The sequence below is a fragment of the Lacerta agilis genome, chromosome 6, assembly GCF_009819535.1.
Source record: "Lacerta agilis isolate rLacAgi1 chromosome 6, rLacAgi1.pri, whole genome shotgun sequence".
NCBI lineage: Eukaryota > Metazoa > Chordata > Lepidosauria > Squamata > Lacertidae > Lacerta > Lacerta agilis.
In genome coordinates, this window is record NC_046317.1 from 67211392 (window position 1) to 67233664 (window position 22273).

Below are 22273 nucleotides of genomic sequence, written 5' to 3' on the forward strand. Positions count from 1 at the left end.
CACATTTCCAGACATCTTTGTAATACAGTACAGTACAGAGTTGGTCTGCCAACAGGCCGAGTGCCTGAAACCAGGTTCCCATATAAAGCGCATCCTTAAGGATCCAGCCTCTTCCATTCTGTAAAAATGACTAAGCAGACCAATACGGCTACCTACCTGTAACTAGATGTTTGGAAATGTGGGCTTGGAAGAGCACATCCGTTTGAGACTCTGTCCTGCCGTGTGCCGTGCAAAATTTTTCTTAAGCAACAGGCACCGCTTCTGACCATGGGCATTGTAGCCAGGATTTATGTATTGGGGGGGGGGTGAGGATCAGGACACCCACCTGCCATCATCCTATGGCTCTGTCTAGCAGATTTGGAATGACATGTCTCAACATTATTAAAGTCTCCCATCGGACACAACCGATCTGTAGAAAGGACTTTATGTCCTGAAAATAGAGGCAATGCATGTACTTCTGTAACCCCAAGAATATCTGTAACCCAGGTATCTGATTACAGGTGGGTAGCCGTGTTGGTCTGCCATAGAAGAAGTGTGCATGCACACGAAAGCTCATACCAAGAACAAACTCAGTTGGTCTCTAAGGTGCTACTGGAAAGAATTTCCTATTTTGTTTCTAGGTATCTGAAGAAGTGTGCATGCACACGGAAGCTCATACCAAGAACAAACTTAGTTGGTCTCTAAGGTGCTACTGGAAGGAAATTTTTATTTTGTTTTGACTATGGCAGACCAACACGGCTACCTACCTATTTCTACTTTTAGTTAGTAGTTAAAGGAGCAAATAAGCTTTATGGCTACTTTGAGTTAAGTATTTCCATTTATTTACATCACGGGGGGGTGCAGCTCTCCCCCCCTCCCGGCGCTGGCACGTTGCCCCCCACCCGCTTCCATAAAGCAGCGCCCTCAGCACGCACGGACCGGCTCTTCCCTCAGCCGGCCTCCCCTCCCCTCCCCTCCCCCTCTTGCTCCCCCTGGCGGCCGAGCGAGCCTCCCTCTTCCTTCCCACAATGCCCGTTTAGGCTGCTCTGCCTCGGCTCCAAGATGGCGCAGGCGATATTCGAGGCGCTGGAAGGTATCTACATCTCGATATCGGGGTGGGGTGTGTGTGTGTGTAGTCGGGCGGGCTGAGGCCTAGCGCTGGTTGGGGAGGCGCCGAGGCGCTGCAAGGACAGACGCGGCTGTTCCACGCCGGGCGCCTCCCCTCCCGCCGCTGCGGACGGGGCTGGGGCTGAGAGGACGACGACGCGGGGCCGCCCCCGGGCAGCGCGGGGGCCGAGGGAGGGTTCACGGAACAGCCGCTCAGGCGGCCCCGCTGCGCCTCTTTCCCGCGGAGGAGCAGCAGTTGCAGCAGACGGCGCCAACCTGCGGGCGCGGCTCTTCCCGCTGCTGCCGGACCCTGGGGGGGGGGGGCCGCCGCATCCTGGCGGGGCGCAGGGAGGCGACGGATGTCCTTCTGGGTGGGATTTTGTACTACAGGATCTAAGCAGAAAGACTTTCCTACACCCCTCAACGATACCACAGTTTCCTCTTCCTTCTAAAACAGGGTTTGCCAAGCTGTTGCTGGATTACAACTTCCATCATCCCTAGCTAGCAGGACCAGTGGTCACAGGTGATGGGGATTGTAGTCCAAAAACAGCTGGAGACCCAAGTTTGGGAAACCCCGTTTTAAGGGTTTCTCCCTTGCTTCCAGGATGCAGAGCTTAGTGTGGTTTGGGGACAAGACAGCCACCATTCCCAGAGACCTTGAATTCCTTCAACATCTGTGACTTTAAAACTTGGTTGCACTTCTCGCGCTTTTGGAAAGGTTACCGCACAAAGTGGATGGCTGCTTGTTAACCAGTTGTAAATTAGGGCTTGTTCCTACACAAACAGTGCTTAAAATTGGTTTTTCATGTTCCCACTGTCTTAATTCACGTACCTTCATGTTGGCCAAATGTCTTATTTAAGAGGATGCTGGACCATCCAACTCACCCAGCACCTTGGTTTTCCACCATGGCAGGGGTGTTCTGACTGGATACAGAGGAATATACAACTCATGTTCATAGAATTACTTCCTGTATTGATGGAAGAAAGAACTGTAAGGTCTTAAGTGGACATCAAATAAAATAAGTAGTTATTTGTCCAGAGTTTAGATTATGTATACCCTTTAATGCATCCTGCTGGTTCTGTCTTTTTATTTTGTGAATGTAATTTTAAAGCAAGCCAGAGAGATAAGACACCAAGAAAAACTGTGGTAATATTTACAACACAAAAATTAAAATTCAGAGGGTTCCTGTTTTGGAGAATGTGAAAGCTGCAATCACAAACATATTTATCAGGAAGAAAGGTATCATGGCTTGTATAGAAATAGGAAATAAGGATGCTTGAAACTCACTGAAACTACCAGGGGTAAAGGTGAATTTAGGCATACTCAGAGTAGACCCACTGAAGTGACTGGACTTGTCTTACTCTGTTGATGTCAGACTATGAGTATGACATTGAATATAATTCTAAGGACACACAATACATTTAAAGCACTATGGTAACATTTTAAACAGTCCTGGCTTCCCCCAAAGAATCCCGGGAGCCTGTTCCTCTCACAGAACTGCAACTCTTAAAGTAGTTTAACAAGCCCTCTTCACAGGAAACTCCCAATTATATCAGAACTCCTTTTAATCTTGCATTATGACTGCATAGCTTCATAAGCATGGAAGAGGGCCAAGGTAACCATTTAAAAACAGTGATCACATCCTTCTCTGTGCAGTATCCTATCCTGTCTGGACACAGAATCTGTATTGGTTTAGTTAGCCCTAAAATTCATCCTTCCCTTTCAAATATAATAGTGTAGTTGTTGACCATAACATATATGCTATGGTGATTTTTTGGAAGTTTCTCCAGTACAGTTTATTTGCTAGATTTAATCTCTGTTTCAGGTTCAGTAAAATACTTCCCATGAACCTGCAGAAAACCCAGCTGGCGTTGATTGATCAATGGCACTTGCAAATACCCATATACAGTGCTTTGAAGCCCCAACAATCAGCTAATCACTGGGTCTTCTTGCATATAGCCATGCACAGGTTGTTGAAGCCCTGACAAGCAGCTGATTGGTGGTTACATAGAGCAGATTGTGGTATTTTATAGCCCTGATAATCAACTGATGGTTGGGATGTCAAGTGCCACACCAGGCTTTCTTCATGCACTGACGATCAGCGGATTGTTGAGGCTTCAAAGCACAGTGTATGGTGTTGTCAGATGATTGTCAAGTGAGCAGGCTTGCTCCAGTTCCCCACCCATTTTAGTGATGAGCCTTTTAACCCACTTATTCCTGCACTTGTGTACTAGAAATAATCATTCTGCTTTTACTGGTAGAATCTTAGAAAGAAAGCCTTAGCAATAGTGTCAGTCTTGTTGCTTTAATAGAGTAATAAAACATGTTAAGTTTTAAAAATTGTGGGGTATTGATATCATAAAAGGTAAAGATAAAGACCCCTGACAGTTAAGTCTAGTCACAGACGACTCTGGGGTTGTGGTGCTTATCTTGCTTTACAGGCCGAGGGAGCCGCATTTGTCCACAGACAGTTTTTCCGGGTCATGTGGCCAGCATGACTAAGCCGCTTCTGGCGCAGTGGAACACTGAAACCAGAGCAGCGCACGGAAACGCCATTTACCTTCCCACCGGAGTGGTACCTATTTATCTACTTGCACTTTTGGGCGTGCTTTTGAACTGCTAGGTTCGCAGGAGATGGGACCGAGCAACAAGAGCTCACCCTGTCGCGGGGATTCGAACCGCCGACTTTCTGATCGGCAAGCCCAAGAGGCTCAGTGGTTTAGACCACTGCGCCACCCGTGTCCTTATTGATATCATAGGTAACTGTAAATCAAAAGGTTAAAAAAAGTAGAGGAGAAGGAAAAAGGTTATATTATAATCTGGTTGGGACACTGGGGTCCTGCAGCAGGATGCATTATATGCTTGATAGTTAAAATAATTCAAATCCAGTGTTTCTGAATACAGTCCCTCTAACCACCATTTCTGTTTCTCCAGGTATGGATAATCAGACGGTTCTGGCTGTTCAGTCTTTGCTAGATGGCCAGGGAGCAGTAACAGATCCATCAGGACAAACTGTCAACACATCCACCACCATCCAGTCCATGGGTGAGCCCTTCTCTGCATACCAAATGATATGGAAATAAAAAAATCAGAGGTCCCACCCCCCCACTTTTGGTTTGTTACAATGATGAAGAATCTCTCGCCCATGCAGAAGGGCATCTCCTCCTCAGCCCCAGCTGCCTCCTCAGCTTCTTTGCTGGCTTCCCTTGCTCCCTAGCCAGCATGGGAAAATTGCAAACTGCAGGCTCTTGGGGCTTGATTTTGTTACTATGAACCCTGGCATGGGGGTGGGGAGCGCCTGTAATACTTCCAGTTTTGATTGGCCACCCAATGTGCTAGATTGGCACTTTTGGGTGGGAGCCCTATATCTGTGGAACTCTCTCCTAGGGTACATATGCTTGTGCCATTCTGTGCTGACTTTTAAATGGATTTTGTAAACCCATTTATTCTGTGCTGCATTTAATTAATATGCTGTACTTTTTAATGTTTTATACAGCTGTTGTTGTTTCTCTAAAAAAAATTATTAAACATGTTCTTGGTTTACAAAAGTATGTGCATTGTCTCTGCACAGCTGCTGGTTTTACGCTGTTGATTTTAAATTGTTCTGGATAGCTAAATGCCAACATTGTATGGATTTTGTGGTGCTGTGAAGGCATTTTTATTTCAGCAGGCATTTCCAGGATATTAATTTTATCTGGTCATTTTTGCATATGGGATGCAGGGTTGTTGTTTAGAATGGCATGCATTTTTGGTTTGTTTATTTAAAGCATTTTTACTCACTTCAATAAAAAGGGCTCTTATAGTGCCTTAATGAAAAAGACATACCACCAAAGGAAAGGGAGATGGAAAGGGAGGAGGGGAAAAGCAAACTCGGGCATCAATTTTTAAAGTTACTGATGACCAGCTGGGATGGAAACAGTTCAGCATGATACGACCATGGCTAGGTGATTGTTGAGGGAGAAGATGAACTAAGGTCTATCAGCAAAGCTGATGGACTAGCCCTGCTTCCCTTCTCTCCCTCTGTGGTTTCATCCCATTGATCGAATCCTGCAATTGCCAGGACTACAGAGACTTACCTGCAGGGTGTGATATGAAGTCTGGATTTGCATATTGCTGTTGGTTGGGCTGGCTGTGGTGCTAGATGCCCTTGGAATATATTAGGGTTTGTTTGCTTGTTTTAAATTTCTCCTACAAATGGTTATAGAATTTGATTTGCTTTCTTCCTCTCACTCTAGATTGGTGATGTACAATTTGGTCCTAAACATCATTGACTCTTGCTTCCAAGTAAATCTGCATTGCAGCTCCATCATAATTTATAAAGGTGGAATTTAGAATTAGAATAGTATTAAAATAGATTAGATTAGAATTAGAAATGTGAGATCTGGCTTTCCTACTGTTCTTGTATGATATTGCATCAAGGCTTACAGGGTTTTGTTTTTTCCAAACTGAAACAGTAACAAAACAATTAAACTTATATATCAGCAAGTGCTACACAGCACACAATCAGCAATATTTGATCAACAGTTTATACATGAATAAACTTTACAGTGCCATTTTGAGCATTTTCCTGTGCTTTCGTAGTTTCATCTTTTACATCAGAGTAATAGCACAATTGGGAAGCTCATCTGCCTCAGGTAGTTCTTGTGTTTAGCTTCATGTGCACAAAGTGTAAATGGGAATGGTTGTTTCCAAATGTGCAGTGGGCATGCCAACCCAGCTTTCCAAGTGCTTGTCCACTCAATATTTCCTAGTGTTCGACGATATGCAGCTCTTTCATTTGTATAGGCAGGAAAATGTGATTTACTGTATAAACAGGTGACTTTTCTTGAGGTAGAAACTGCTTTTAGAAAGCTAACCATGAAGAGAAATCCCACTGTCTGACAATTCGCTTGCCTCTGACTAAGAGCTTCTGTTCTGGCCCAGAGGCAAATTTACTTCCTCTTGTTGAAACACTATTTTATTATTTGAGTGCAGCAATTGAAAAGGACCCTGGAGTTGGATCAATAACTTCTCTCTCTATTTGATTGCAGATGATGAAGATGTGTTTCTTTGTGGGAAATGTAAGAAGCAATTCAACTCACTGCCTGCATTCATGATCCACAAAAGGGAGCAGTGTCAAGGCAGTGCACCCTCGTTGGCTACAGTTTCACTGGCTACTAACAGCGTCTACACACCATCCATTACCTCAGTGCAGCAGGCTCAGACCACAAATCGTCAGGTATAGATGTTAAACTCTCTGAGATCTCTGTGCCACTAACAGTGAACTGCATGATAAAACCCTAAACCAGCACTAGCAGTCCAGAAGAGATGAGGATACAAAGTATATTTGGAACTTCTGGGAGATTTGCAAGGATTTCTGACTTCTTGTTGTGTAGCAATAGCATAAACTTACATATCCTACCTTGGATCAAGGCTGGCCCAGCCATTAGGCAAGGTGAGGCCACTGCCTCAGATGGAGCATCCCAAAAATGGCTTGAGATCTCAGCTGAAATCAGCACTGATGGCATAGGAAGAAGGGCAGGGTGACACTTCTATTTCACCTCAAGCGGTGAAACACTACCCCTACCTTGGATGTTGTAGTAGTGGCAGATAACAACTGCATCAGGAGTGGACTTGGATATGATTACCTATGAGGAACTTTGTGTCTGCTTCTGTGATCTTATGAATTTGAGACAAGCCTCCAGATCTCAATAGGTAAAGGTAAAGGGACCCCTGACCATTAGGTCCAGTCGTGTCCGACTCTGGGGTTGTGGTGCTCATCTCGTGTTAATGGCCGAGGGAGCCGGCGTACAGCTTCCGGGTCATGTGGCCAGCATGACAAAGCCGCTTCTGGCGAACCAGAGCAGTGCACAGAAACGCTGTTTACCTTCCTGCCGGTACTTATTTATCTACTTGCACTTTGACGTGCTTTCGAACTGCTAGGTGGGCAGGAGCTGGGACCGAGCAATGGGAGCTCACCCCATTGTGGGGATTCGAACCACCGACCTTCTCATTGGCAAGCCCTAGGCTCTGTGGTTTAACCCACAGCGCCACCCGCGTCCCTCCAGATCTCAATAGAAATGCATTAATCTCAAACACCTGCATTCTATCCCTACATGGAAGTTTTAAAATGAATTTATGAATTCATTGTAGTTACAGTTTTAACTGTCTTTCTTCCAGTAATTTATCCAGTTGTCTCTACTTGAGTAAGCCCCAGATATCTTCCCTGTTCGTGTCTTGTGGCAGCACCTTCTCAGTATATTGCTTGAATGTGGACTTGATAGAATGCCCAACTTAAGTTCTTGCAAAAATTTAAAAAATTATATTTTAAGCCTTTTAATTTAACTGCAAACAGATGATTATTCCATTCTTTCTGTCTCAAAAAAAGAAAAGAAAAACCAACACACACACAAAAACAACCCCAGAGAAGGGAAACTTGGGTTCTAGATGAGCTGTCACCTGTTGAGGATCCAGACATATCACTTTGGTTTAACTGCAAATATCACAGCTTTGGGCTTGGATTAATTAAATTTGTCTGTTCTCTGTTAAATTTCTCCTGGAGACATTTCAAGTCAGTGTATGAATGTCACAGTAGAGCCATATAATCTGAATACAGTGGTGCCTCGCAAGACGAAATTAATTCGTTCCGCGAGTCGTTTCGTATTGCGAAAAATTCATCTTGCGAAGCACAACCATAGGAATGCATAGGAATTTAATTCCCATAGGAATGCATTGAAATTTTCGTCTTGCGAAGCACGACCATAGAAAAATTCGTCTTGCGAGTCACCTAAAAATCGCAAAACCCTTTCGTCTAGCGAGTTTTTCGTTGTGCGAGGCATTCGTCTTGCGAGGTACCACTGTACAGTAAAATATCCACATTATGAGACAGAGGCGTTGCAAGAGTTTAATGATACAATGTTTGTGAAGTGCTTTGTATGCTCAGATTGTGGTATAAATGTCTAGTGTTGCTTTCCATGACAAGGTTTTTAGACCATTCTTCTTATGCTCTTTCTAGCAGAGAGAGAAAGATTGCATTGATTAATGGATTTTTTCCTAGCCTGTTTTAATGCGGTTCACAAGAACTAAGCTATTCTTTCTGAGCTGAGATCCAACAAAAAGGATTTTAAAGAATCTCTTCCTCCTAACAGATCTCTACCTATATTACCGTCCCACCCTCTCCTTTGATCCAGACGTTAGTCCAGGGGAATATTTTAGTGAGTGATGAGGTCTTGATGTCAGCTATGTCTGCTTTTACAACCCTGGACCAACCAATGTCCACAGTACAACCCTCTGTGCAGGTAAGCAGAATGTTTTTATGTCCTTTATGATGCATACATGCTCTAGCAAATTAAAGTGTATAAGAGGTTAGAGTTAATTTTGTGGGGATAATGACACACAAAAATTAAGCTTTTGGCTTCAGATTCATCCTTATCAGAACATCTCTGCACTGACGGCAAAGTCTACATAGCGTGGAGTAAATTAGTGGTAACTGTTCAAGCAGGTACGATATGTTATTGTCATAAACTTCATGTATGTCAGTGGTAAAAAAGGCAAGTAGAATATCATGAAGGATTGTAAAAAGCATGGGAAATAACGATTGTAGAAATCCATGGTGTGCAAATAGCACAAGTATGTGTGATTCTAGTGTTTCCTTTTAAGAAATAAAATACAAGAAAGCTGGAGAATAGAGGCAATATAAGCTTTTGTGTGTCAGAGCCCACATCACCAAGCACAACTTTTAAGGCGCAAAGAAGGAAATCCAAATTTATTACAACATTTTAACTCTGATGTTACAATTGCAACAGGCTCTTTGCAGATACCAACACAGATAACATACTCAATGTGGAAAGATAATTGTGTGCTACAGGTAGTTTTACCCACAAAAGTGATCTTGGTTTGTGAATGGGATTCATGGAGTCTGGGAAATCTGATGCTCTCTTCCAAAGCTTGCTAAATTCTCATCCTATCTTTTTAGAGCAGCCTGAATATGCATACTGGAGCTGGCTACCTTTCTCAACCACCACCTCCTCCTCCCCCACCACCACCGCCACCTCAGCCTCCTCCTCCTGCACCTCAGTCTCTTGGAGCACCAGGCCAGGCCAATTCAGGCAGCAATGGAGTGGTGGAAGTGTACAGTGCATCAACCCCCATGGCTGGGAATAGCACAGTAGAGATACAGAATCTGGGGATGCAACCCTACCCACCTATGGAGGTAAAGTTTATTTTTTATTTTTTTTTTTTTTGACCCACATAGTGCAGTATGGTTCCAAGTGTTGCTTATTGCCTTTCCCACTGAAGGGCGCATGGTCTCTGGCTACAAGAAGACTGTGATAAAATGCTATTTCTGATTCACTTAGCCTCAAAATACTATTTATCAAAGAAATTAGAGGCGCAGCAAGATGAACAAGCTTGTCTTCTAATCAGTGATTATTTTCTCTGTGAGCAAAATAGCGATCAGAAAGATGTCAGCCAGCTGCAGGGAGTTGAGGGAACAAGGAAAACGATTTATGGGCAACAGAAATCGTTTGATGTGGAGAGGTCGCTAGAATGAAACGTGTGTCGCTGGCCCAATGTGATTATAGTTGTCAGCAAGTAGAAGAATTTCAACGCTAAACCAGGAGGCAGAGGGTTTGTTTAGAAAGCTACCAAGAGATGGAGTTCATGAAGTAACAGGACAAAGCCAGGAAAGTCTAGTAAGTAACCTAGCCTGAGTATTAAGACAGTAGTCCAAGACGGAATTGCATCTTTGAAGAGCACACACTGCTGAAGCTCTTTTCAAGACATTTATTTTTTTGACATAACTGTTAATTTGGGAGTAAAATGAAAATCTTGCAGATAGAAAAAGCATAATTAGATGCTACACAGAAAAAAGAAATGTGGCAAGACCCTTTGCCTAATTTTGTTGTTGAGTTCATACCCTCAGATAAAGCAGGGGCCACAGTGAAGAGGACTGGCTCTCTAGAAAGCACTGTCACCCCATTGCACTCAATTACATATGCATCTGATACCATAACACTGGTTTTCCTTTGCGTATGTAAAGTAAATTTGATGTATTCTCTAATCTTAATCATAGATCTTTTTATGATTTATATCCCACCTTTTTACTCAAAGATCTCTCAGTTTGTCTGAGAAAGAAAGTCCTACTGTCTTCTGCATTCAAGTTCTAAAAAGTGACTTCAAGTTCTATAAGGCAATCACGGAGTCAAAATTGTTAAATGTTTTGACTCTGTTCTGGTTCAAGAGTGTCTGAAGTTGTTCTGGATGCTTGGCATTTCTCTGGGATCTTTTCAGTTCCATTTCACATGAGAAAACGTAAATATCCATTGCACTACAGAGTTGTAAAGCAGGTGGAGTATGGTAATGGATCAAATTTGATACAACTAAATGTTAAGTCATTATTCATATGACCTTCACTAGATAATTCCACTTGTGCCTTGCTTTTGACTTCTTAGCCCTTTGAGAGGACAATGAGCAGAAGCCTCACTTCTCTTTCTGCATTTAGGATGATAACCATGTTTGAAATTAGACCACACTTCATTTATTTTTATTTATTATTACATTTATATCCCAGCTTTCCCCCAATAAGCTCAAAGTTGCGTACACAGTTCTTCCCTTCCTCATTTTACCCCATTTTAGCCCTATGAGGTAGGTCAGGCTGAGAGATGGTGACGGAACCAAGGTCACCTGTGAGTTTAGTGGTTGAATGAGGATTTGAACCCTGGTTCCCCAGATCCTAGTCCAACACCCAACCACTACACCATGCTGGATCTAGCATGTTGAGCAGAATATTAAATGTTTAGAAGAGGAAACATCTTTTCAGAGTTGTCAATGTTGTTACTACATTTTCAGCATGTTTTCATCAATAATTTCTATTTTAGGTGCCCAATCAATGTGTGGAAACCCCAGTGTACCCCTCCCCTCCAGTATACAGTCCAGGGAAGCAAGGTTTTAAGTCTAAAAGCCCCAACACTGTTGCTCCCTTGAACAATGCCTGTGGAGGAAATGTGACCAATTTTGATCCGGCTTCAGCTGCCAAGAACCGTCGTCTTAAGACAGACAGCAGCCTGCTAGAAGGTAAGGCTCCTTGCCACCAGTGCTTGCTGTAACCTTATCCACAGGTGGGCATCAGAATCTGAGAATCCGTCTATTTGTAAATGGATGTTAAATGCCTCACGCTTCCTTTTCCACACTTCTCTACATAAAATTTGTGTCAGGGAACTGTCCCCGGCGCAGCGCAACGTGGTGGAAGGGCTCTCAGGATGCTACAGAGAGCCCCGGTCCCACCTCACTAGCACCACCTCAGGCTTTTCAGGGTATGTAGGGAAGAGGCTCTGAGGATGCTGGAGAGACCCCGCACTCCTCTCGTTCAAGGTGATGAAGGAGACACGCAGCTTCCGGCGCCCCAAAGGCGTCAAGGGGTGAAAAGAAAGGATGGGAGTGTTAGCATTTTCATCCCTCCCTTTCTGTCAATCTCCTGACTCAGTGGAGAGAGGGGGGAGGAGCTTACTTGGTAACTGTTATTCCTAACTGTTCTTAACTGTCAGTTCTGAAGAGAGAGTCCTGAGGTAAAATGTGTTCTCATCTCTGCTAGGTGACTGAAACTCACAGTCTGTATAGTCTGTATATATCTATATGTTTAGCTTATAAATAAAAGAAGGATTACTTCAAAACCTCTGGAGCTGAACTTCATCTGTTTATTGGTGCTCACAGCTAGCAGTTGTGAGTCCGGATATATGGATAAACCCATCAGGGAGGCGGGGTTTCCGTATACCGAAGCTCTTTTGTTGGGGTCAGAAATGGAAGGGACCATTCCCGGATTCTGACGACGCTTGATACAGACATGAACCTATTAACTCTGCACTGTACATAGTTTGCACAATAAAACTCTTAAAGGAAACTTGGAGTTTTGCCTGCTTACTCATGAGCAACTAACAGAGGACCTTACAATTTGAAATAGAATTTTCATGTTTTCACCTCTAGGGTGATGCATCTGCAGTTTTCCCATGTTGGGAGCTTGTTCATATCTCCACAGTGCGGGGGGATAGAAGATACAAATCAGTATCTTAGATGATGCAGACAAATGAATTAAAATAACTTGTGTGGGCTTAATTGACTGGTATGAGTGTTTTTGCAGCTAAATGTTTTTTTCAGGTGTGCTTCACACATTGCAGAATTCCTACACAGAAAGCCCTTCCTCGCAGGAATTAGCTGGCAGTCTGCTTGTGGATTGTCTGCTGTCACTATTCCATATCCTGCGGGGGTAGGTGGTGGGTGGGATTGGTGCATATTTACACAGTGGGAACTCAGAGCTGTTGCCTAAGCAAGTGCTGATATGTCCCACTACAGAAAATCAGAATGTCTGTTTTTCTCATCAGTTTTTTCAGAAATTTATGATGTTTGTTATAGTCCATTAAAGCTTGTTATTTTTGTTACTCTGGTGGTAGAGGAGTTGCTGTGGTGCTCTTCCTTTCTGTGCCACCAGATGATGTGAGAAGCCCCGACTACACATGAGGATCCCACGCCAGTATTATCCTAGCTTCCAGATGTTAACACTGATATGGGGAAAATCCAAAGTAGGAATTCCTGGTTTGAGGTTTCTCACCCTAGTAATGCAGAGTTTGAAGTGTTGAAGCAGCTCCATAAACACAAGGGGCAATGTGATTACTGGGCCTAAGTAGCTTATTTTGCCCACTAAGGATCCTACTTCTTAGCTTAGATTATTGGCCACCATAACTGTTTCCATGCTTCAATCACTTGTACCTAAGATTCATGCTTCACTTTCACCCTAATGTTAGACATTGCCCCCAAATACAGTTCTAGCACAACGGAGAGCGAGGGAGTAAGAATCCATGACAGTGGCCTCCCCAACTTGAGCTCGTTATCATTTCCTACCGCTTTATTTCAGGGAAACCCAAGTCACCAAAACTGAAATGCACATACTGCGATAAGGCGTTCACCAAGAACTTCGACCTGCAGCAGCATATCAGGAGGTAACATTGGCATTCCAAATGAGGCATACAGATTATGGCTAATTGGATAGGATGAGGGATTGGCTGGACACTCTGAGCAACAGGTCACTTCCATTTGAGCCATTCTTCCATGCTGGATAAGACTTTGAAAATCAATACTACCTTGCTGCTAGGTCAGTGTGGTCCCCCAAAAGTTCAACATTGCCCGAGTGTGTAAATGTGTGTAGTTTGTGAAACCTAAATTCAGCCACAGCTCTCAGCTGATAAAACCACCAGGTCTTGCACGGCTACACCACAACCTGTTGCCAGCCTGCCAAATTGGGCCTGCCAGTCACTCTCTTGACTAGTCGTAAGTGATCCTACTGGGAACAATAGCTTCTAGGCTGCCACATTCACCTCCCGTTTTGCATCCCAACACTTAGAAACAGTCTGTCCACACGCTCCATTTTACCTGGGCTTTTTGTCCTTGGTTTGAAGGGTTTTTAAGTATTTAGTGGAGCAGGATCTGCTGGACCTGTCCTTTTCATTTGTACCAATTTGCTTGTTTGTTAGGTTTTTATTGATTATGTTTATTGTAATTCATTTTAGTATTTTTTATTGTGTCTGTAAGTGCATTGAATCGTTTTTATGAACAAAGCGACTAAATTATAGTAAGAATTCTCCAGTTTTTGCTTTGTGCTTCCAAGCCAAAGTTTCTGCTCCTCTTGCCAGTAGCCATTTAGTAGTTCCTGCTTCCCAGTACCACTTCCTGCTTCCCTGGATAGACTTCTTGGTGGCAGGAATTCCACTTCATTTTGACACAGTTTTTAAAAAGCTCTTTATTTTGTTACCTTTGCCAAAAAGGAGCTGGAGCAGTGTGGCTATTCCCCTGTGGAGAGATTCTGCCTTACCCTCCCTTATGCAGTCTCCTCTTTTCCTTCAGTCACACAGGGGAGAAGCCATTCCAGTGCATCGTATGTGGTCGTGCCTTTGCCCAAAAGTCCAACGTCAAGAAGCATATGCAGACGCATAAGGTGTGGCCACCAGGAGTTGGGTGTACCATCTCTCGGAGCTCTGTCACTGTGCAAGTCATGGCACTCAACCCCAACCAGCAGGAGGATGAGGAGAATGCAGGTGCATTACTTACTGGTGGGATGGCCAGTTGACTGGTGACCTGCTCCCCAAACCTCTGAATAATTGTGCTTCCACTTGCTTCTACCTGTCTTGGTCCCTAGGACTAGGAAGGATTGGAGAGTAGATTTATGTGTACTACTGACTTCAAAATTTATTGGATCATGAATGTAGGGGCCAGGTTTGCAAGCTACAACTGGGTCACAATCCATTATTTTGTACTCTCCATCCATATTATCTCTCCCCTGCCCCAGCCCTCCTCCTAATTTGAAAGCTTTGCACAGCAGTGGGATCTGGCACTAGGAGACAAATCCAGAATTCTTTACCTTTGAGCTTGTTTGGATGTGTTTAGACAGTGATCATGAATCCCTAGACATGGGGCAGGCAAAGGGATGCTACACAGTATATTGTACTTGCGAAGCACATTGTTTATTCCTAAGATTTAGTTGTTGCACATGAGAACTATCCGTGGAACAGAGCCTGTTTAGCCAGTGACTTCATGTATTGCATAGCTGACATCCTAAATATCCCTGCTACTAGCCATGGTTGATCTTAAGGAATTAGTTGAGCCGTGCACACCAAATCATTTGTACATGATGGTCCAGTTACTTTGCCCCAAGCCAGACATTGGATGGCAATATGTCAACCTGTCTAGCCAATCTCTTTTCCACCTTGTCAGCTAATTAGTTGGGTGGGAAGGGCATTCCCATCCCATTATTTCAGGAAGCTATAGATGGATTTACCAAAACAGAAGGGATCAGCTACAAGTGTAACAAGTCTGAAAGTGCAGAATGAACTCGGTGAATACTGGCTGCAAATTACAGTGAACCTAATTTGACTAGCTGGCAGAGAATGACATTTGGTGCTCCCCACAGTACTACCCCCTCTCCACAGTGCCTAAGGCCTCTCGCCAACCAAGGGTAGATCTTGACCTAGTTATCACTGAGGCAATAAATGTGTATCTAGGCTATACCTACTTCAGACTACAGTTTCTATATTACACATAGAAAACGGGTATTTCAGAGCTAAGGCTAGGCAGTAATCCTTCCTGGCATCAGGTTTGTTGTATTGAGGCTCATTCAGTTGTGAGCTCTCATCTGCAGTTTGAAGCGGTACAGTCCAGGCCCACATTAACCTTGCCAAGAACTAGAGCTTTGATCAGAAAGTTCCTCTGTCATTTAAACTCTAAAATACCCAGAGCGGAGGTCTCACACCTTAATGATAATGCTATTAAGTGAAAAACACAGGGAAGGGAAAACAAAGAGAAGCTGACCCCCCCCGGGCTTTGCATTTTGGAAGGGAGAGCTGGCTGGCTGTGATTTGAGATGAGTGATAGGGTATTGTAGGAAAATGCACGACTGACCTTGGTTGTAAACTGTTCTTATAATTACAATAATAATAATAACTCTAGTAACTTCCTAAGCTGAACCTCTAATATATGTGTGTCTTGGCTATTTCCTCCAGGTTTAAACACGGTTCCTAGAAGCAGCCCCCCACAGCCACAGGTCATGCCTCCTGCAGAAGAGCATGAGGCTTGCAAACTGGAAGCTAAGCAAGTGGTCTTGATAGACAGTTCTTACCAGTGCCAGTTCTGCCCCAATAAATTCTGCACATATTTCCAGTTGAAATCGCACATGACCCAACACAAACATGAACAGGTGGGTGCCTAGTCAAAGGATGACTTTCCCCTGTGCTGCTAAATTCTTTACCGTTTTCTCTGACTTACAGAAGTAGGAAATGGATGCACAAAATTTGCATAAAGGACATAGGTGATAGAACCCAGTTTTTATTTGTGCAAAATGCAGGCTAATTTGGCACGGAATGTTGATTTCTTTATTGAGTCAGACCAATGATCAGTCTAGTCTAGTAAAAACTTGCCTGGCTGGCAAAGGCTCAGAAATGCTTCAGCCAAAGATGCTGGAGATGGAACCTGAGACATTATGCACACAGAAATGTGTTTTTGTACAACTGATCTGCAGCCCTCCTGCAGACAATACACTTTATTCCTATCCAAGCTTCTGGGTAGGAATAGCACAATAAAGCTAAACGATTGCTCATTAAATTTCTTCTAGCTTAGGTACCTTTTGATACCCCTTCCCAAAAAAGGTTTGTTTTAGTGCAAGAATTACCTGCCTGCAAAAAAGTCCACCTCATTTATGTCTGCCTGAGCCACTGTCTTGGATGTGTCCTCACGCATACTTTGCATGCAGATGATCTCAGGTTCAATCCCTGGCATCTCTAGGTATTGCTGGGAAAGACCCCTGTCTGAATCCCCAAAGAGCTACTCTCAGTCAGTGTAAACAATACTAATCTAGATCAGTTTGGTTTGACTTGGTAGAAGGCATCTTCTATGTCCCCTGACTTGAAGGAGGCAAATCAAGACTAGTAGCTCGTACAGAGATACAACCTGTAGCCTCCTCTAAGGGTAGGTCATTCTGTGCTCTCTCTAACTGATTGAGCCACTGCCCACCATCAGTATAGCATGCTTGGAAAGAGGTTAGAATAATAAATCATTCAGAGATTCAGCCTCCTTTATAGGAGCGTACAAGAATCTTTAATTACATTTATTAATTTATTTCTCACAGAACACTAGGGTTTGTTTGTTTTCATGATGATAAGCGGTCAGGGTTAGCGGTCTAATCATTCTCCTATCACCATTAATGTGCAGGTTTACAAGTGTGTTGTGAAAAGTTGTGCTCAAACATTCCAGAAGCTGGATTCCTTCTTGGAGCACATCAAGAACCATCAGGAGGAGTTGAGCTACCGTTGCCACCTTTGCAGCAAGGACTTCCCCTCCCTCTATGAACTGGGTGTCCATCAGTATTCCCACAGCTTGCTCCCTCAACACAGTCCCAAGAAGGACATTGCCATTTACAAGTACAGTAGTTGTTGGGAAAGTGCTTTTTCTGTCTATGTTTGCAGGGAGCAATTATAGCTTTTGACTTCAAGCTTAATTTTGTTATTGTCAGGGCAAACAGTTAACATGTATGTGGCAGTCAAGTGATGACTTAGAGACTATTTTTGATTGAATGGTTTAGGTAGGTAGATCTCACTGGTGCAATGTTTAGGTAGGTAGATGAAACATAACAGATGAAACTGTGGTTTGGGATTCTGGCTTGAGAGTAAGTAAACTATAGTTTGTTGCAATTCAGATGAAATTGCAAAACTCTGGTTTTCTAAAAACTAGAAGCAGAAGCTATTAATCTCTGTTGTTTGAAGCTTGTACTAATTCTGTACTGACAAACTGTTGCATCTTTGTTTATTTATTTAAAATTCTTACACCTCACTTTGTTTCCCCAAGAGGCTCTCAAAGTGATTTAGAAAAGATTCTCAAAGCTAAACCACTTACAGAAACAGAAACTGCACATTGTCCATATGAAACAAAGGATTTTTAGGCCATTGAATTAAGCCATTGTCACTGGTCACAGATTAGAGAACATTTTGAGAATAAAATGTGGCCCTCAGGTCTTGAAAGTTCTCAGATAATTATAAAAGGTGACTAGGCTTTGCTCATATATTTTTGGGAGCTCTGGTATCAATAGTCAACTTGGGGTACAAGAACAAGTTTTCTTTAAGCTCTCAACCCCCCAATCCACTCCACCTGCCTCCATTGTTTTAAAGATTAAATTACCTCAGTTAAGCAATGCAGGAGCGGGGGGGGGGGGGACAGCTTTGAACTGAAAATTAGGAGGAAGTGATTTATCTGTTTATTACAGTTTTAATCCCAGCACTTTTCAAAGCAAAGCACATGGTCCTTCCCCATTCCTTTAGCCTCGCAATCAACCTCCCAGTTCTGTAAAGTAGGTTAGGCAGAGAGTTAGTTACTGACTCAGTGTCTTCCGGTGACCTTCATGACTGAGCAGAGATTTTAACCCAGATCTCCTGTGCCTAAGCCAAGCACTTTTAGTCACTACACCACACTGGGGACTCAAGGTTATAAATTGTCTCATTTTCTTCTTTGATAATGTTCATAATAAATATCAATGCATACTAAAATTGGACCCTAGTCCTCTCTCTGTTGACCTAACTCAATGCATTCTTTCTTCTTCCTCCTGCTTCAGGTGTGTCAAGTGTGTAAATAAATATTCTACCCCAGAAGCCCTGGAGCATCACTTACAGACAGCAACACACAACTTTCCCTGTCCTCACTGTCAGAAGGTAGGTAGATGATGGCCTTGATGAAGTCAGTTTACTCTTTTAGGCCATTGGTGGTTTTATTAGCTATTTTCCCTATGCCCTCTCATTTATTTGTGCAGACTTCTTTTCTACCCTATCTTTGTGAGATATGCTAGGGTGAGAAAATAGATTTATCCAAGACTGCCTACTGAAAGGTTAAGGTTGCATATTTGATGCATGCTAATGTCCAGTTGACCTGTGCAGTATTTGCACTGTCACAGGAGCTAAGCATGGGCCACATTGCCCCTGGTTAACAAGGTATGTTCTGTCCTATGACTCTTCCTCCCATATTGGACCTGCAGGAATTGACCATGCAATTATAACTAAAAGAGCATCTCCGAGATCTGTTAAGTCATCGTTCTCTCCGGATGAGAGTTGCACTGCACATTTTTATGGTGAGCGTCATTTAGAAAAACGTGTGCCCTTAGCCCAGGAGTAAGGGCTGCTGCCCTTCCAGATGGCTGTGCTCTTAGTCATGTGTTGTCTTCTTTTCCCAGGTGTTCCCTTGTGAGAGGTACTTACGACGTCATCTACCTACACATGGGGGTGGAGGGAAATTCAAATGTCAGATCTGCAAAAAATTCTTCCGCCGAGAACACTACCTCAAACTACACGCTCACATTCACTCGGGTAGGTAATGGCATAGTACTTCTTTCCTGCATGTTGAACCCATTCATTCATTGGGGTCTGCTGCTACCATTTCTAGTGATGATCAGCAACCTGTTTCTTAATGTAAGCCCATTTTTAAAAAGTCATTCAGATCGGGCTTGCCCCCCTCCCCTTATAGTCATAGTTTTATTGCTTGCATTTCACTTAGCTGTTTGAATAGTTGCAGCCAACTTGGTAATCTTTTTGAGTATTGGTTAGGAGATCACTGTATATGCAACTGATCACCTGGATGAACAAACAGGCAAGTTTTATGCAGAAATGTGACTTCTCTGTTAACACCAGATATAGTATTAAAACTGTTTAAAATGCATCCAACTGCCTACACAGTTCTCAGTAGTTAACATCCAGGCATATGGCTCTCAAGGATTGTGGTCAACAGGGAGAGATAGATGAGAGATCTTCGGGAACTTAAGAGCTAGTTCTGCTGCATCTGTTTTCTGTAGCCCAGCCAAAGCAAGGGAATTATTAAAATATCTGTAAGCCAAGCTTAGTCTGCAACTCCCTTGCTGAGTTTATGTCTCTGTCCTACACAGGTGAAAAGCCTTTTAAATGCTCTGTGTGTGACTCAGCCTTCAACAGGAAAGATAAACTCAAACGGCATATGCTGATCCATGAGCCTTTCAAGAAATATAAATGCCCCTTCTCGTAAGTATCACGTTTTCAACAACAGCCAATAATGGCACTGGCTTTGCAGCCATTAGATGGAAAGTGTAATTCATCTTGGACTAGTTTCTGTTTACAGGCTAACATAGGGCCTTTTGAAGTAAGGGAATAGCCTTTTTTGGAGGGGAAAAAGCCTTCTGATTTTACTGGCTCTGGGATCTTGTGTGCAGTAGTTAGCTCTTCTGATTAACCACATTCTCTCTTTTCATTGTTCATTGGAAGACAGTTTAAAAATGAAAGAACTAGGCAGACAATGGTGGTGCCTTGCAATTCTAAGGGCACTTCTGGATGGCATCATCGCACATTACATAGGGTGCTTAGACACAGACATTTGGTTAAACCGCGCTCCCCGACCCAGCCCATACTCAATTCAATGAATTCACAAACTCCCCAGTGCCCACTTTGTTATCATGCAATCCATACTTCTGCTTACTTGGTTTTTTTGCCTCTCCCTTTTGTGGCTTGTTTGGCTTATTTGCTTGAGTCATTGGCTGCACAGGCATCTTAACAGAATGCAGCTTTACTGTATTTGCTTTATATTTGGTATGAATTGGCAGGGTGATGGAGGGTTAGATCTGATGGGTCATTTTGGTTCCTTCCAACTCCTCAATTAAGGATAAACTTGCAGCTCTTTATTGGCACAATACTTGCATTTCTTTTTCAGTAGTCCATTTTTCCAAAAGCTAAGCAAAAGGCAAAAAAGGCAAAAAGCATTTTTCATTTGCAGGCCAATTTGATCTGCAATGTTATGCAGGCTTTTTTTCTTCTTCTTTTGGTACCATGGCAAGGAGATCAGAAAGCTCTGGTGATTGTTCTGCTATTTTAAATAATAAGAAACACCCAGCATTACTTGCACACTGCTGAAACAGAACTACATCTGAGACTTCTATCTGTATCATTCAACATCTGATTAAATATTTGTTTTGAATTTTTGTTGCAGAAATCATACGGGCTGCAATAAAGAGTTCAACAGACCGGACAAATTGAAAGCTCATATTCTCTCCCATTCAGGTAAATGAAATTCTGCCTCATGCTCTGCCCTATGCTGCAGATAAACGGGTTCATTTAATTTTCTTCACTCACCTAATTATTGAACCACAGGGATCTTTTTGTTTGTTTGTTTTCACAGCTGCAGGTAAGTGGGGGGGGACGACAGTGTAGCTCAAGAATATGACTGGGGCTTTTCAATTTGGAAAAGAGGTGAATAAAGCAGCAGGAAATAAAGGGTGTATAAAATTATGCTTGGTGTATAAAAAGTAGATAGATAAAGTTGAATAGTGGGATATTCAGGACAGACATAAAGAACTACTTCACAGAACACATAGTGGCTTCCACAGAATTTGGTGATAGCCACTAACTTGTACAGTATAGCTTTCGAAAGGGATTACGGTAAGTAAATTCATGGAGGATAAGCCTATCAGTGCCTACTAATCATGATGGCTATGTACAGCTTTCAAGATAAGAGGTACCATTCCTCCATATAGCAGTCACTAGGAAACTACAGTGGGAGGGTGCCATCATCCTCTTGTCCTGGTTATTGGAATCTGATTAGCCATTATGAGAAACAGGATCCTGGACTAGCTAGGCCTTTGTTCTGAACTGGCAGGGCTCTCTTTATGTTCCTAGTCCATAAGCCCCTTTGCAACTAAGTTGTGTTCTTCTTGATTTAGGGATGAAGATCCACAAGTGCCAATACTGCAGCAAGGCCTTCAGCCGGCGAGCTCACATGGTGGAACACCAGCGCTCTCACACTGGAAACTATAAATACCGCTGCCCTACATGCAGCAAAGGCTTTACACGCCAGAAGTACATGAAAGACCACAAGTGTAGACTGAGTTCAACCAAGGACAAAGAGCTGCCAGTCAGAAAATCCCAGAAGAAGTGGGGGACTCGTGGGCGGAAAGTGGGGCTTCCTGTTTCAGCTCAGTTGACCTTGACAGAACTGAAAGACAGTACAGATGGAGGAAACCCTCAGAAAGGTGGTCCAAATAAAGAACAGTTTCCAGTGTCTGACACAGTCCTGTCCATTGTAGTTGGCAGATCAACGGCAGTGTCGGCAACAGACTCTGATCTTGGCAACCCTACCCAATGCAGTGACATTCCATCCAATCTTGCTCTGGCCGAGTTGCAGCCTGGCTCAGAGAGTCCATGCGCCATGCTAGCAGTCCCTGTTTACATTCAGGCTGCTGAATAACTGAATAGTACTGTGACTTAATGGGGAAAATAATCCCTCTGCTGTTTGATGGAGATATGCTGCTGCAGCAGATTGGAAATGAATGGAATGTGTATGTGTACTGTATGTGTGCGTGTATGTTTCAGCTGCCATGATGCAGTGATCAGCATTCATAAATAATTTTGTTGATAAAAGTGAGAGTAGCTTCCCTTATCCAGATGAATTAATCATGCGGAGCACTGAAAGGTATGGTTGCATACTTTTCTTTGAAAGATGTTTATTGGTTAACATGGTTTATGATGATTCCCGAATCCAGTGAGAAACACAATACAGAACATTGAAATAACATACAAGATCTGATTATTATTTAAAAATTGTAGTGCATCCCATTTGTAATTATTTTCTGAGCCTGGCAATACCCTGTATCTGGACAATTTGTCTTTCCAG

General features: G+C 43.1%; 1 protein-coding gene across 2 annotated transcripts; it reads left to right on the top strand.

Moving 5' to 3' along the window:
• The first annotated feature begins 951 nt into the window (after positions 1-951).
• On the top strand, positions 952-22039 carry ZNF341 (zinc finger protein 341). Of its 2 annotated transcripts, XM_033153290.1 has the most exons (15): positions 952-1072; positions 4022-4132; positions 6118-6305; positions 8215-8364; positions 9042-9278; positions 10945-11140; positions 12972-13056; positions 13958-14148; positions 15610-15803; positions 16814-17022; positions 18207-18303; positions 18819-18951; positions 19524-19635; positions 20594-20664; positions 21324-22039. In XM_033153290.1, exons 1-15 carry the CDS (start codon positions 1042-1044, stop codon positions 21845-21847), a joined length of 2529 nt encoding a protein of 842 aa, XP_033009181.1. In that variant the 5' UTR covers positions 952-1041; the 3' UTR covers positions 21848-22039. The 2 variants fall into 2 exon arrangements, with proteins under 2 accessions (XP_033009181.1, XP_033009182.1); XM_033153291.1 differs by lacking the exons at positions 952-1072; positions 4022-4132; positions 6118-6305 and having other exon boundaries at positions 8257-8364; positions 9047-9278.
• Positions 22040-22273: the final 234 nt, after the last annotated feature.